The sequence below is a fragment of the Lepus europaeus genome, chromosome 20 (assembly GCF_033115175.1).
Source record: "Lepus europaeus isolate LE1 chromosome 20, mLepTim1.pri, whole genome shotgun sequence".
Classification (NCBI taxonomy): Eukaryota; Metazoa; Chordata; class Mammalia; order Lagomorpha; family Leporidae; genus Lepus; species Lepus europaeus.
In genome coordinates, this window is record NC_084846.1 from 6,003,368 (window position 1) to 6,017,647 (window position 14,280).

The 14,280-nt window shown below is 71.6% G+C and overlaps 2 protein-coding genes across 2 annotated transcripts; both read right to left on the reverse strand.

Moving 5' to 3' along the window:
* Nucleotides 1-2,507: 2,507 nt before the first annotated feature.
* On the reverse strand, nt 2,508-8,290 carry CILP2 (cartilage intermediate layer protein 2). Its single transcript, XM_062178395.1, has 8 exons — nt 8,227-8,290; nt 7,566-7,664; nt 7,090-7,362; nt 6,700-6,855; nt 5,712-5,990; nt 5,509-5,617; nt 5,247-5,404; nt 2,508-5,057 (listed from the first exon to the last, which is right to left on the reverse strand). The coding sequence occupies exons 1-8, from the start codon at nt 8,288-8,290 to the stop codon at nt 2,731-2,733; spliced, it is 3,465 nt and encodes a 1,154-aa protein (XP_062034379.1). The 3' UTR covers nt 2,508-2,730.
* Nucleotides 8,291-8,664: 374 nt separating this feature from the next.
* YJEFN3 (YjeF N-terminal domain containing 3) lies at nt 8,665-14,144 on the reverse strand. Its single transcript, XM_062179435.1, has 7 exons — nt 14,083-14,144; nt 13,458-13,691; nt 12,267-12,648; nt 10,129-10,239; nt 9,944-10,057; nt 9,724-9,874; nt 8,665-8,894 (listed from the first exon to the last, which is right to left on the reverse strand). The coding sequence occupies exons 1-7, from the start codon at nt 14,142-14,144 to the stop codon at nt 8,689-8,691; spliced, it is 1,260 nt and encodes a 419-aa protein (XP_062035419.1). The 3' UTR covers nt 8,665-8,688.
* Nucleotides 14,145-14,280: the final 136 nt, after the last annotated feature.

Genomic DNA, 14,280 nt, shown 5'->3' on the forward strand with positions numbered 1-14,280 from the left:
GGGGACATACCTGAGGTTTGGCACCCCCCGGGGCTGCGTCAGCAGGAAAGGGATCAGGATTCCGAGCCGCCCTGGAAGATGGGCCGGGACTTCGGAGACCCCGGCCCCGGCTCCCAAGGCTGTGTGTGCCCACCTGTGGCCAGGTGTGCTTGGTGGGGCTGAACCAGGGCAGGGCATGGGGGGCGGAATTGGCCTTGACCCAGGTCTTCTAGGGTCCCGGCCGTCCCGATGTGCGGGGCAGCTGTGGAGGGACCAAGGGGACACTGCACGCAGGCGCTCACAGGTGCACCTGGCCGCCGCGCTGGGCGTCTGTCTACCTAAGTGGGATGGCGTCTGGCGTGTGCGGGTGTCACTGCCCGTGTGTGCGGGTGTCACTGCCCGTGTGTCTGTGCCGAGGGGCCAAGAGGTGGCCGGATGGTGTGGGACTGTGGGTCGGGCGGCGGGCGTGTCCGGGTCTGCGACACAGCTCCTGGGCCCGCCGTGCCGGGACCCCAGGTTGCCTCCAAGTGTCAGCATCCGTGGTGCCCCAAGTTCCAGGGGTCTCCCCACTCCTGCCTGCCCAGACGCCACCCCCAGGGCCAGGCAGCGGGGCGTCAGCGTCCCCCTGGCCTGCTGTCTCCCCGCTGCCGCCTGCCTCAGTTTCCACAACCTCGCGGAGGCCACGCCCCCACCCCTGCACCCCCCAGCTGGCTGCAGGCTCTGGGGTCTGATGAGCGAGACAGACGGGGGCCGGGGAAGTGGTGGCGGCCGTGCCAGGCCCACGAGGCCCCGCCGGAGGCGCCAGGGATGTTCAGCCAGGACAGGAGGCGGCCGGGGGCGCGGGGGAGGGAGCCGCGCTGGGCTGCAGCTCCACTGGACCCCATCGTGGGAGGGAGCAGACCCCATTTCCACTAACGCAAGGCTTTCCAACAAGCTGAATTAGCGGGGAGAGAGAGACAGACTAACCCTCCAGCTCCTGCCGCGGAACCTTCTGTGGCTCCCCAGGGCCCGCTCACCGGCCCCATGCGTCTCCCTCCTGGGGCTTCCGCCTGGAATGCCCTTCCTCCCTCACCCACTTGGAAGACTCCTACGCATCCTGCAAAACCTGGCGCCTTTGCCCCCTCTCTCCCCTGCAGCACAGTGCCCCTGCTCGGCTGGCAAAGGGGGCCGAGGGTTACGTCCCCTCACCCCAGGGCCGTAGGAAACGACATCAGACGCCCCTCTAGTGGGGAGGGGGGCGGGGGGCGTGCACCCAGCCGGCGCTCAGTGTGCGCGCGTGGGTACCTTCTGTCTGGGGTCCTGTGGCTTTAAGAGTGCTGCTGGAGGCATTTTTCCGTTCTGCTCCCCACGGTGCTGTTAGGCGTTTTAAGAGCCCCTGGTTCTAAAATTATAAAAGCCTGCAGTGCCGTGGGCAGGCCCCGGGGCCGCCTGTGCCCTGAGCTGACCCCGGGGGCCAGAGCAGGGTCTCCTCGCTCCCCCACCAGGCCCGAGGGGGCGAGCGCTGCTGCCTCCAGGGGGTGAATGGCCTGTGTTCCAGGAGGGAGGGGCAGAGCCCCCGGCTCCGAGGCCAAGGAGTTGGCAGTGGGCTAGGGAGGAGCCAGGGCTCGGGCGGGGGCCGTGCCTGGAACAGCCTCCCTGGCCGCCTTCCCCGGCTCACTCCCGGCCCAGCCTCAGTGCTGGCGAAGGGGGCTTCAGGGACCCCACCCCCACGCCGCCTGAGGGAAGGGGCCCCGGGCCAGGCCTGGCAGTGGGTGAGGCCCCGACACTTTCTCAATGAAAGGTATTTGGCCTGGGGAGCCTGACACCTCGTCACACTGGGCCTGCAGACCATGGCAGCCACTGGGGGGAGGCGCCCCTGTTCCCTCAGGAACCCCCACGGCAGCCCCAAGCAGAGCTGGGGCGGGGCAGAGAGGCAGCCCCGCTCCCCCAGCTCCGCCCAGCTTCAGAGACCAAGGCCTTTCCCAGTCCCTCCAGGCCCAAGTCCACCCCAGGAGGCTCACGGAGGTGCCTGCGGGGGTGGGGGGGCCCAGAGGACCCCCTCGCAGGAGGCGGAGCCCTGACTGTAGCCCCGGGCCCTGGCCTCGGGCAGCCTGCTCACCACATGGCCCAGGCGTGGCTGCCTGGGCGGCACCCGGGCCAGGGCTGCTGTGGCCCCATTGAGGAAGTCCAAGTTCACAGCCGCCTGCTGCCCGCACTCCCCCACCAGGGCCCCACCCTGCCCACTGCAGAGTCCTGGGCACAAGGCCAGCGGCCGGCGGCTGGAGAGGCCGCGCCAGGCCGCGGAGCAGCCGCTGCCGTGTCCCGCGGTTTTGGCTGCTCACGAGCGTCGGCACGTTGGTGTCGCGGACACGTGGCGCGGGCCCCACACCTGCTCCAGGCATCCCCGTCCCCAGGCGCCGCGGTCGGACACCACAGTCTGAAACAACGAAGCGTTTTTTAATGACTCCAGAGCACCCGCCCCTGCCCCCCCCCAAGCTCCCCAGCCCCAGGGCCTCCCCCAGTGGGGACCCCTGGGAGCCGCTCCCTTGCCTTGATGCTCCCTCACACCCCCCCACAACCAGGTTTGTTTCAATAAATAACCCCAAGATTACTTCTGCTGGGGCAGGGGACGCGTGGCACAACCAGCAGAGGCCCCAAGGGCAGGACGTCGGAGGTCAGGGTGAGGCTACAGCCACATCTCGGGGGGCGCCGCGCTCTGGGCAGGGGGAGGGTGGGCAGGGCGGTCAGAGCGAGGCGGGGACTTGGCTGGGGTCACTGCCGGGCCCTGCCCCTGCGGGTGCGGAGGGGCCCCAGGGCTCGCGACTGGGCCTGGCCCATCTCCCGCCGGATGTCACCCAGCACGGCCGCGGGCGACTCCAGCAGCCTCTGGAAGAGGTTGGGCCGGCCGGCCGCCGGCTCCTGACACTGGAAGGTGACGGCCGTGCCCGCGTCCGCCTTCATCTCCCGGGAGACGCCGTCGGAGGAGCCGTCGAAGCAGCGGCCGATGGCGATCTCCTTGGCCAGCCGCGGGCTCTGGTCAGTGACTGTGTAGACGCCGTAGTTGTGGCCGAGTGGGTCTAGAGGGGCCAGCATGGCAAAGGTGGCCGGGTCATCGGTGGGCACGGGGGGCGGGTGCCGGGCCAGGTAGTCCTTTAGGAGCCCGTTGACGGCCACCCTGTGGCAGCTGCCCTGGGGCATGACGGTCACGAGGGTCCTGTCCACCTGCTGCTGGTCGAACAGCATGCCACTGCACTTGAACTCCACGCAGGCGGCCGAGGTGCCGGGGCGCTGGGGGTCGCGCACGCTGCGCGCGTCCCGCAGCCCGTACAGCTGGCCCTGCGTGCGCGGGTGGCTGCCGCCTGCGTTGTGGGAGCGCACCGTGTACTCCTGGGGCCCCCTGATCTGCACCTTGAGGAAGCAGGCCCGGAACTCCTGGGGGTTGGGCCACCAGGCGAGGAGGTCCCCGGTCCAGGAGGCAGGCGCGGCCTCGCGGAAGGGCACCACGTTGTACTCGTACCGGTCCGTCTCGACGCGCGCAAAGCGGAAGTGGCTGGCGGTCACGGGGGCGTCCTGGCACTCCCGCAGGCTGCGCCACGGGTACACGGGGCCGCTGGCCTCGGACGGCTCGCCCGGCCTGGGTTTGGCGAGGTTGATGCGGAAGCCGTTGCGCTTGAACGCCGGGTCGTCGTGGTCGGTGCGCCGGTAGCCGAGCCTGCCCAGGTAGGGCTGGGCCACACCCACGGCGCCCGCGTCGGGCTGCGGCCGGGAGGGGGCCGGCTCCAGCTCCTCGCCGCCCAGCGTGGCCGTGACCAGCGCCGTGTAGGCGTCGGGCTGGTCGGCGTCGCAGAAGGCGGGGAGGCAGGCGCCGTTGGGGCCCGTGACGGCGCTGTCAAAGCGGCCCCAGGTGCGGGGGTTGGCCGAGAAGCCCGGCGCCGGCTCGAGGTTGACCAGCGTGACCACCACGCCCTCCACCTGCTCGTTGGGGGCGAACTTGTCGCTGAGGTAGGCGCGCACCTTCACGAAGCAGCGGCGGCGCTCGGGCACGTCCAGGTTGAACAGGCGCCGCTCGCGGATCTCCGTGTTGCCCACCAGGAAGACGCGCTCCTCGCGGCGGGCGCGGCCACCTGGGGCCCCCTCGCGCCGGAAGCCGCCCTCCTCCTCCCACAGGCCGCTCTCCGGGTTCAGCGACCAGAGCTTGAGGGCCTCCACGTGGCCGGCCATGCGGATCTGGTCGGCGGCCACCCGCACGGCCACGGGGCCCGCGTGCAGCTGCTCGGCCGAGCCGGGCGCACGCAGATCCACGGAGAACATCCCGTAGGTGCGCAGCGGCGCCAGCTCGCCCTCGCCGTCCACGAAGCGCAGGTCGCTGGGGGCCGTGTCCGCGGAGCCGAGGTCTCGGGGGTCCACGAACGTCACGCGGGCCTCCACGGGCCCCGTGTAGGGGCTGCCGTCGGCTCGGCGAAAGGCCCCGGGCGGCAGCACTAGCTCGCCCAAGGGGCCCGCCGCCTCCAGCTCCCCCAGGGGGATCGTGTGGCTCTGGCCGGCCTCCAGGATGACCGGGGCTCGCTTCCGCATGGCCTTGACCTCGTGGTACACGCCGGCCCCCCGGGGGTCGAAAGGCAGCACCCGGACAACATCCACGAACTCGCCGCTGGGGTCCACGAAGGTCACCACGAGCCGCTCCCGGGAGGGGGGCACCTCGATGGTGAAGTCACCCTGGTAGGAGGTGAAGCCCACCGGCTCCAGGCCCACCAGGATGCGGGCGAAGTGCAGGGGCTCCCCCGAGTCGGCGGCCACCACGCGGCCCCTCACCAGCCCCCGGGGGGGCAGGCACTTGCGGCAGCCGCACTCGGCCACCACCTTGACCGGGAGCACGGAGCCGGCGCAGCGGACCTCCCGCTTCTCTAGGCGCTGCACGGAGCAGCAGCGGGCGGGGCTGTCCCCGCACCGGGCCCCCGAGCCCGCCGTGCCGGGGCAGGGGGTGTCGGGGCAGTGGCCCACGTTCAGGTAGGCAGGGCCGCTGCCCGGCTGAGCGCAGTCATCCGGGAGCCTGATGAGGTGTTCCAGGGGCTGGGGGTCGCAGGCTGGCTGGCCCGGGGCTGGGGGACAAGAGGGCCAGGTCAGGGTGGGGGGGGCTCAGCCTGAGCCCCAGCTTAGCACCCGTGGGTGGGGGCTGGAGTTGGACGCAGAAAGCAGTGTCTGGGACCGTGTGTGGGGTCGGCGCTTAGCTCCAGAGGGGCTTGGCTGGAGGTCAGGGCTGGCCCGGGAGGGGGCCCCGGGTGGCTCACCCAGCACGGTGAGCTGGGCCGTGCCCGAGCGCACGGCGCCTGCCTCGTTCCACGCCTTGCAGTGGTAGCTGCCCGCCTGGTCCGGACGCAGCCCGCGCAGCTCCAGGTGGGAGCCGTACCTGTGCTGTCGCCTGTCCAGCAGGGTCCCGTTGTGGAACCTGTGGGGGGGGTGAGCAGCACCGTGGGGGCCCTGGGCGCGGGCTCCCCCCCCCAGGCCTGCGCGCACTCCCCGAGCATCCCTGAGGCGCCCGCGGGCACTCACCACGAGTATTTCTTGGGCGTAGGGGTCCCCGAGGCTTTGCAGCACAAAGTGACGTTCTGGCCTGCGGCCCGCACTCGGGACTCCGGGTGCTTCACCAGATAGGGCTTCTCTGGGGGGCCGGGGCGGGGCACAGGGGTCAGGGCCCTGCCCGCGCCCCCCCCCCCGCTCCCTCGGCCGTGTCGCACGTCATCTAGTGTCCCTACCTAACTGGTGAAGGACGACGGTGACCACGGCCGAGACGGAGCTGTTGGCCTGGGCCTGGGCGGTGCCCGCCGAGAAGCCATCCCTCTGGGCGCTGACGTTGGCCCGGCTGCTGGCACAGATCCCAGGCACCCGGAAGGCCCCTCGGGCATCGGTGGTCGCCACCACGTCAGGGTCATCTCGCAGGGAGACCCTGGCTCCCGGCAGCGGCCGGCCGGACGGGGTGAGCACCGAGCCCAGCAGGGTGTGGTCGGGGCACCCGCAGGTGTCGGGGCTGCACCCTGGGGGACGGGACACAGTGGGGCAGAGGCCTGGAACGCAGCAGCAGCCACTCCCCAGACTGCGGCCCTCAGGGCTGGGGGACCCCTAGGGGGGAGGGGCCGAGCGGGCGGGGGTGTCCGGGGAGCGAGGGAGGGGAGACGTGACGGGGGAGGGGAGCAGGAGCCGGCAAACGCCTGGTGAGGGCTCGGGGTGCTGGGCGGGGGGCTGGGGCCATGGCCAGGACACCTCCCTGCGCTGCCAGCGCCGCGGTTTGTCCATAAAACGGAAAATTCCACTGGTAACGTCGGGGCAGAGGCGCCAGGAGGGCAGAGCCCCCCCAGGGCCACCGCGCCCCGCCCTGCGCAGGCCCCACGGGCACAGCTTCAGGTCAGGTCGCGTCCGCCGTGCCTGGGCCCCGGCGTCCCATCCGCCAGGGCGTGGGCGAGCGCGTGTCGGCGTGGGCGAGCGCGTGTCGGCGTGGGCGTGGGTGCGGATGCGGGAGCCACATGCTTGTGCACTCCCCCACCCCCCACCCCCGCGGGCGGGGAGCGGCTTCCGCGGACGCCAGTGCGCGCACACGGGAGAGGCGCCGTCCTGGGTGTGGCCCCGTCCGCCTGCGCACGACCCCCGTGGCGGCCCCACGTGCGCGGCCCCCTGCGCCCGGCTCCATCCTCCCCCGCGAGGCCCCGCCCACCGGGCGACGCCCCCGCGAGGCCCCGCCTCTCCTACCTGGGCACTGGGGCCGCACGCACTTCTGCGCCTCCAGGGGGCGCCCCGGACAGGCGCCGCCGGCGGGGCTAGGGCAGCTGCGGCGGCGCAAGCGACGGCCAGGCCCGCAGCTCCCTGAGCAGGGACCCCATGGGCCCCACGCGCCCCACGCGGCCTCTGCGGGTGGCAAGGGGTGGTCAGGCGGATCCATCTGGATCCCTGGTGACAAAGCGGGGCCTCTCCCGCCCCCAGGTCAGCTCCGTGAGGTCAGCCTGGCACCCCCACCCCCCGGGACGGAGCCGTCGCAGATGGGCGAGGGGCGCTTCCGGCCGTGCCCCTGGGCCCCACCCTCTTCCCAGGCTCCCACTGGACCCTGCTCGCCGCACCCCAGCCACCTTCGCCTGCGCTCACCGAGCGGGCAGCGGAAGCGCACGTGGTAGTTGGAGCAGCGGCGGCCGCGCGGCTGCTCGCGGTTGAGGCACCAGAAGCCGCGCGCGGGGCTCAGGTGCACGCGCTCGCCCACGGCGGACGGCAGGGCCCAGTCGGTGGTGCGCGCCTCCAGCGCCAGCGGCCGCGGGCACACGCGCGTCGGCCCGTAGTAGAAGCGGATGGCCGCCAGGCTCTCGAAGTCGCCGTCGCCTCCCGGGTGGTCCACGTTGAACCAGGACGTCCACTCGCTGGCCTCTGCGGGCAGCGCACGCGCTGGGAAACCGGGCCACGGCCTGCCGGGACCCCGCCGCCCTGCGCTCTGCGGGGAGGGCCCTGCGTGCCCGCGGCCGCCCCCTGACCGGGCGCTTAGGGTCCTCCCTTCCTGGAGTCGCGGGGTCCCCTCCTTCCGTGACCTCCCCACGCCCCGCCGCTGCTGACCCAGGCCCAGGCGGACTCACCTTCCCAGCCCTCCAGGGTGGGCGAGGGCTGGCCGGGGTGCAGCGGCCGGCCCTGCAGGCCCCAGGCGGGCCCCGGGGGCTCCTGGGTGGAGGCGGCGTCTTTGGGAGGGGGTGAGGAGTAGTGAAGGGAGGTGACGGGAGTGGGGGCCGCGGCGGCCGCCTCCCGGGCTCCAGTTGTCGCCGTTTTTGTGGGGAAAACGAGACCTGCGAGGCCAGAACTGAACTCCGGCCGGGGGGTGGGGGGTGGCGCGCCTCCTCCAGGAAGCCCTTCAGGCCTGCGCCAGGCTCCTGGGCTGACTCCGCTCGCCCAGCCAGGCCTCCCTTTCCGAGCGTTGAGCTGGCCCAGCCTCTGCCCTCAGACTGGCCAGCTGGAAGTCCCTCCCTCAGTCTACCTCCCATCCTTGCACTTGGGGCCCGAGCGGCTAGCGGTTAGCGCCGGGCTGCCCGCCGGGAGACCGCAGGGGCGGCCCGGACGTCGTCCAAGCCCCTTCCTCCCCCGACTCTCGGCCGTGCAGGTGGGGAGTGGCCCGGGCCCCTAACTGCCCCCGAGGAGGGAGGGGCGCGGATGAGACCCTCTGCCCGCCACACGCGGGACTGGAGCTCCCTCGTGCCCCCAACCCACGGGCGACGGGGACCCAGGGATGCGCCGCGGGCGCCTCACCTCGGGCACTCGCCAGCTGCGCGGCTGCCACACCGAGGCACAGCAGGGGCAGCAGGGGCGCCATCGCCGGCTCCGCGCGTCCGAGCGTCCGGGCTCCGCGGCGCGCCCGGGGCTGACTCGGCGGGGTCTGGCGGCCGCGGGGGGACTGAGGGAGGGGGCGGGGCGCGCCGCAGGCCACGCCCCCGGCGCGGGAGCCGCCCCCCTCGGTGCGTCCGGCTGTGCCCCCGCCCCCCAGCTGGCCCAGGCTTTCTAGTCGTCGGCGGGAGCGCCCGCCCGTGCCCTCCAGGTGGCTCCGGGCCGCCCGGAGCAGCCCCAACCTGCGGCCTCCTCGCTCGAGCCTCCCCGGGACAGCAGCGCCAAGTCCTCGCCCGACGGCACCCGGGGCCCCGACCCCGCGCACGCAGGAGGCCGAGTCGCGGCGCAGGTGCAGAGCAGCTGTTTATTGGCGCGGCGCGGCGGGGGTCAGAGCGCCGCCACGCAGTCGGTGCCCGCGTAGCCCGGCAGGTGCAGGGCGAACTTGCGGCGCACGTCGTCCGGCACGAACCTGCCCGCCACGAAGTGGTGGCGCCCGGAGAAGCGGCGGGCGCAGCGCTTGGGCGCCGCCAGCGACATCAGCACGTCGGGCTGCAGCCCGTCCTCCGCCTCGGCGCCGGTCTCCGCGTCCCAGCCTGAGCGAGGAGGGCGAGCGGGCACTGGGGCGGGGGTCGTCTGCCCTCAGACTGGAGCCCCGGCCCCACCTCCCCTGTCCTTCGCGGGGCCCGGGCCCCGCCTCCGATCGCGTCCTCTCTCAGCCTCTGCCCTCGGACTCTCCTGCCCTGCTGCTCCACCTCTGCCTTCCGACCTGACATCTGTCCCGTCCTGCCCCCCCCCATTCGGGTCCCCCCACTAGACCCCCCTCCTCAGTCTGCCTCCATCCCCAGGCAAGCCTCCCCCCTCTGACCTGAGAGCCCCGCCTGTCACCTCTGGGATGAACCTCCACCTTCAGTCTAGGGCCCCCGCCTTCTCTCCTGCCTCTGACCTGAATCCCGGGTCACGAGTGGAAGCCACCGGCTCCTCCATCGGACCCAACTGCTTCCGAGACCCCGGCCTCCACCCTCAGACTAAAGGGCACTCTGTCCCACACGGCAAGCTCAGACACGGGCATGCAGCCTCCCCTCTCAGACCAGACGGCCCCCGGGGCCCCCGCAGGCTGGGGGACACCCCCGGAGCCCAGCCTCCCCCACGGAGGGCCCTGCGCGGGGCTGTTTGTTCCGACCGCGTGTCGCCTAATGGCTCCAGCAGGCGCGGGGCGGCGGCCAGGGCGGGCGCGGCCTCTGCCGAGTGAGCTCACGTCTGCCCGGGCAGCCGGGCCAGGGGTGGGCAGCGGGCACCCGAGCTGGGCACGGGGGGTGGCGGCGGGCGGGGTCACCTGGGGGCAGTGCCGCCTCTTCCCCGCCCTCGGGCGCCCATGACCCTGGGCCTGCACTGCAGGGGGCGCGGGGCGGGGCCCCCTCGTGCCTGAGGGGATGTCCAGGCTCACGACGGGGACGGAGAGCTGCTTGAGCGTAGCCAGCGCGCGGGTGCAGGGGCTCCCGACGTCTCCCGGCGGCACGCCGGGGCCCAGCAAGGCGTCCACCACCAGCCCGTAGGCGTCGTTAATGAGCTGCACCTGGGGGGGGGCAGGGTCAGAGGGCGGCCTGGGGGCGCCCCCGCCCCGCTCGCTGTGGCCCGCCCGCACCTCCGTGGGCAGGTAGGACAGGAAGGGGATGTCCATCTTCTCGCACTGCGTGGTCAGGTCCCGGTGCAAATCGTCGAGCGAGCGCGTCGGGTAGAAGACGCTGGGCTCGTACTCCTGGGGGGCGGGAGGGTCGGCTCTGGGGGCAGCCGCAGCCCCCCCCGCCCCCCAGGGGCCCGGCTACTCACGAAGGCCCGCAGGTGCCGGGCGCACGCCAGCCCCACCGCCCCGTTCTGCTCCGGCCCGCACACCACCAGCACCGTCCTCTGCTTCCGGGAGGGGGCGGGCAGCGGGAACACCTGGCGGGGGCACAGCGGAGGCCCGGGCCTCAGTTTCCCCGCGGGAGGCAGAGGCGTCGTGGGGCTCCGCCAAGCCCGCCTCCCGTCCCCGCCGGCAGCCCGAGTGCGGTTTGTTTACCCTCGGCCCCGCCGCAGACATTTTCCACCGCGGCGGCGGCCCTCCCCTCCCGAGGCCCCGTGTGTGTGTGTGTGTGTGTGTGGGGGGGCTGTCCGAAGGCCCCGTGCCTCTGTGCCCGCCCACTGTAATATTATTTATTTGAAAGGCAGAGTTCCAGGGACCGGGAGAGGCGCCCTCCATCCGCTGGTTCTCCCCAGATCGCTTAACGGCCACACATGCACCAATCCGGGTCTCCCACGCCGGTGCAGGGTCCAAGGACTTGGGCCAACTTCTCCTGCTCTCCCAGGCCACAGCAGAGAAACTGACTGGAAGAGCAGCAGCCGGGACTTGAACCGGCGCCCATTTGGGATGCTGGCACCGCAGGCCGGGGCGTTACCCATGACGCCACAGCTCTCTAGTACCTTATTTATAAAGGCAGAGAGACTTCCACCCCCTGCGTCACTCTCCAAACGTCTACGGTCAGCAGCCCAGAACCCCATGTGTGGGGGGCAGGGGCCCAAGCACCGCTGCCTCCCGGGGTGCACATGAGGGAGCTGGGATCTGCCGCAGGGCTGGGACGCGAACCCAGGCCTGCAGTAGGGGCTGTGGGCGTCCCCACCAGCTCCGTGGCCGTGACAAATGCCCGGCCCTCCCCTCCCCTTAAGTCGGAATTAACACAGCAGGTAAAGCCGCCGCCTGCAGTGCTGGCATCTCATGGGCGCTGGTTCGAGTCCCGGCTGCTCCACTTCCAATCCAGCTCTCTGCTAGGCCCTGGGAAAGCAGAGGAAGATGGCCCAGGTGCTGGGGAGACCCAGAAGCTCCTGGCTTCAGCCTGGCCGAGCCCCGGCCGTTACAGCCATCTGGGGAGTGACCCAGCAGATGGAAGACCTCTCTCTCCAACTCTGCCTTTCAAAGAAAAATAAAATGAACCTTGAAGAGTGCAGCTGTGTGGAGCCTCACCCCTCCTGTCCAGGGCACCCAGTGGGCGTAAGCGCCGTCCCAACAGGGATGGCTGTGTCTGCAGGCCGGGTGTGGCCCCAGGGCTGGCACAGGGAGCTGGGGGTGGGGGGCAAGCCTTAGGCTCCAGGGTCTCAGCACAGTCCCACCCTGCCACTAATGCACCTGCCGGGCCACTGAGGCCGGAGCCCAGGGCTGCGTCTGGGGGGGCCGGGGCTCGTGGCGCACTGCCCGGGCAGCTGGTCGCCCAGCACAGACGCGCTCACCGCGCTGGGTTTGCTCCTCTCCTCTCTTCACCCGGGGTAGGTTTAGAAACACAAACATTTAAATTTTAAAAGGGGGGGGGGGCGCTGGTGCCCTGGCATGGTGGGTAAAGTCGCTGCCTGTGGCACTGGCATCCCACATGGGTGCCAGTTCTAGTCCTGGCTGCTCCACTTCCCATCCAGCTCTCTGCTGTGGCCTGGGAAAGTAGCAGAAGATGGCCCAAGTCCTTGGGCTGCTGCACCCGCGTGGGCGACCTGGATGGAGCTCCTGGCTCCTGATGGGCGCAGCTCCGGCCGTCGTGGCCATTTGGGGAGTGAACCAGCGGATGCAAGACCCCTCTCTAGCTCTACCTTTTAAATAAGTAAATACATGCTTAAGAAGTTGAGACAGTATACAGTTGCGGCCATGAGACGGGGTGGGGGGCGGGACTGGCTCCCTATGGGGCACTTCCTGTGACTCAGCTGGGTCCCTGGGGGAACTGCGACCCTGCACGGTGCCACAGGCGGCTGCTAACGGCTCCGTCCTCAGCGGGCACAGCTGCGGCCCTGGGCGCTGTCCCCGGACCTCGATTCTCCTCTGTGGTGTGGGCTGGCTCGGAGCAAGGGGCTCAGACCGCAGGAGGACCCCCAGGCTTCTGGGAGGCCAGCCCGTCTTGGTCCCCGGGGTCCTGCAGCTGGTCCCGCTCGGGCGGCCGACGGGGGTCAGATACCTTGGCCACAGCCACGGCGCTCGCGTGGCCGCACAACTCCACCAGCTGCTGCCGCCCGAAGCGATAGTCTTCCAGCAGCTCCCGCTCCAGGGCGGCCGCCTCTGCGGTGCTGGGGGCCGGAGAAGGAGGGAGGGAGACAGGGACGCGGGGCCGCCCCGCAGACGGACGCTCAGATGGAGCCGGAGTGCCCCCGTGTTCCACGCTCCGGCCCGACCCCAGGGGCCTGGCCGCGGGCGCCCTCTGCTGGTCGACGATGCGAGTGCCGGCGACTGTTCGTTCCCTTGTGCGAAGCGTGAACAGACCACCTCCCCAGGCGCCCCCCACACCGTTCCCAAGAGGAGAGGAATCCGGGGAGAGGGACTTTGATGGGGCCCTGGGTTGACTTCAGGCCGCGGGAGCCCCTGAGCCGACTCCAGGACGTCGGAGGGTGTTGGAGGGCTGCAGCTGGGTGGCTCACTCCGGGGCAGACGGGGGACCTGCGCTACAGCGCCCTTGGCTCACCCCCTTGAGGAATATTAGAGGCTGGGAAGCTGGGGCCCCACCGGGCCGAGGCCCAGGGGCTACCTCACCCTGGGTAACTGGCGGGACCTGGGCAAACACGGAGGTTAATCCTCTGCCTGCGGCGCCAGCATCCCATGTGGGCACCAGTTCGAGTCCCGGCTGCTCCGCTCTGATCCAGCTCCCTGCTATGGCCTGGGAAAGCAGCAGGTGATGGCCCAAGTGCTTGGCCCCTGCACCTACGTAGGAGACCCCGAAGCAGCTCCCGGCTCCGGATTAGTTCAGCTCCGGCCATCTGGGGACCAGCAGATGGAGGACCTCTCTCTGCCTCTCAAATAAATAAAGTTGCTTCGTCCGGAATCAGGGGCTGGGTCAGCCTACCCGGGCCAGGACCCCTTCCCTTCCTACTGGGGACAACCTGCAGGGAACCACCATGACTCCAAGGAGCCAGGTGGCTGTGCAGGCCCACGCTGGAACCTAGAGGGAGCCGGGGAGGGCCAGACCTAGAGGGCAGAGGCCAGACGGGACAGTTTTCGGGCGTGACTGGTCAGGGCAGCAGGTGGACAGAGAGCAGCGAGGGCTGTGAGTCAGGAAGGGCTTCCTGGAGGAGGTGTGGAGCTCTGTGGGAGGGGACCCAGGGGGCAGGACCATCCAGGGTGGAGAGAAGGAGGGGGGCTGGGAGTCAGGGAGGACCTCCTGGAGGAGGTGTGCAGCTCTGTGGAAGGGGACCCAGGGGCAGGACCGTCCAGGGCAGCCGCAGCAGGTTCGGCCATGCGGTCAGCACCACACTGGGTCTCCGGGGTCGGGGAGGCGGGGCCCCAGAAGGCCCTGGGCCTACAGCTGATGCGGGGTGAGCCGCGCCTCCGGAGTTCTGGCTGCTGCCCCGACGCAGGCTCGGGAGGGCCCACCGCGAGGCCTCCGGCAGCTCTGCGTGGAGTGGGGCCAGAGGTGACCTCAGGCCGATGGGAGCTGGACCTGTCCCTCCCCGAACGCTTCTGGGAGGGCGCAGGTGCCCAGGCCGGACGCTGCCGCTCGCTGGGACCCGCGGCTCGGCCCACCTGGCCGCCCAGGCACTCAGCAGGTGCACACCTGACGGGCATCGTCCTTTCCCAAACGTGCGAACCGCCCAGCCTGCAGCCTGGGCGCAGCGCCGCCCCAGGGCCCCCACGGCGGGCGAGGCCGGGGCTCGTCCCAGAAGCCCCAAGGAGAGAAAAGGCCGCCAGGCCCGGGGCGGAGAATCGTCCCGCGGCCCAGCCGTCCCGGTCCTGGCCCCTCGCGCCTGCGCCGCGAGCATCCCCAGCCCCTCTCCCCGGCTGACCTGAGGAAGCGCCGCTCCTCGGCCTCGGCCGCCGCCGGAGCCCGGCCGCCCGCGCCGCTCATGGCCGCGGTGAGCGCGGTGCCGCCGCCACCGCCTTTAAGCAACACGTCCAGGGGGCGGGCCTTCCCTCCCGCCAATCAGGGAGCGCCGCGGAGGCGCTGCGCGTGACCATTGGCTGGCGCCGCCGCCGGTCACCTA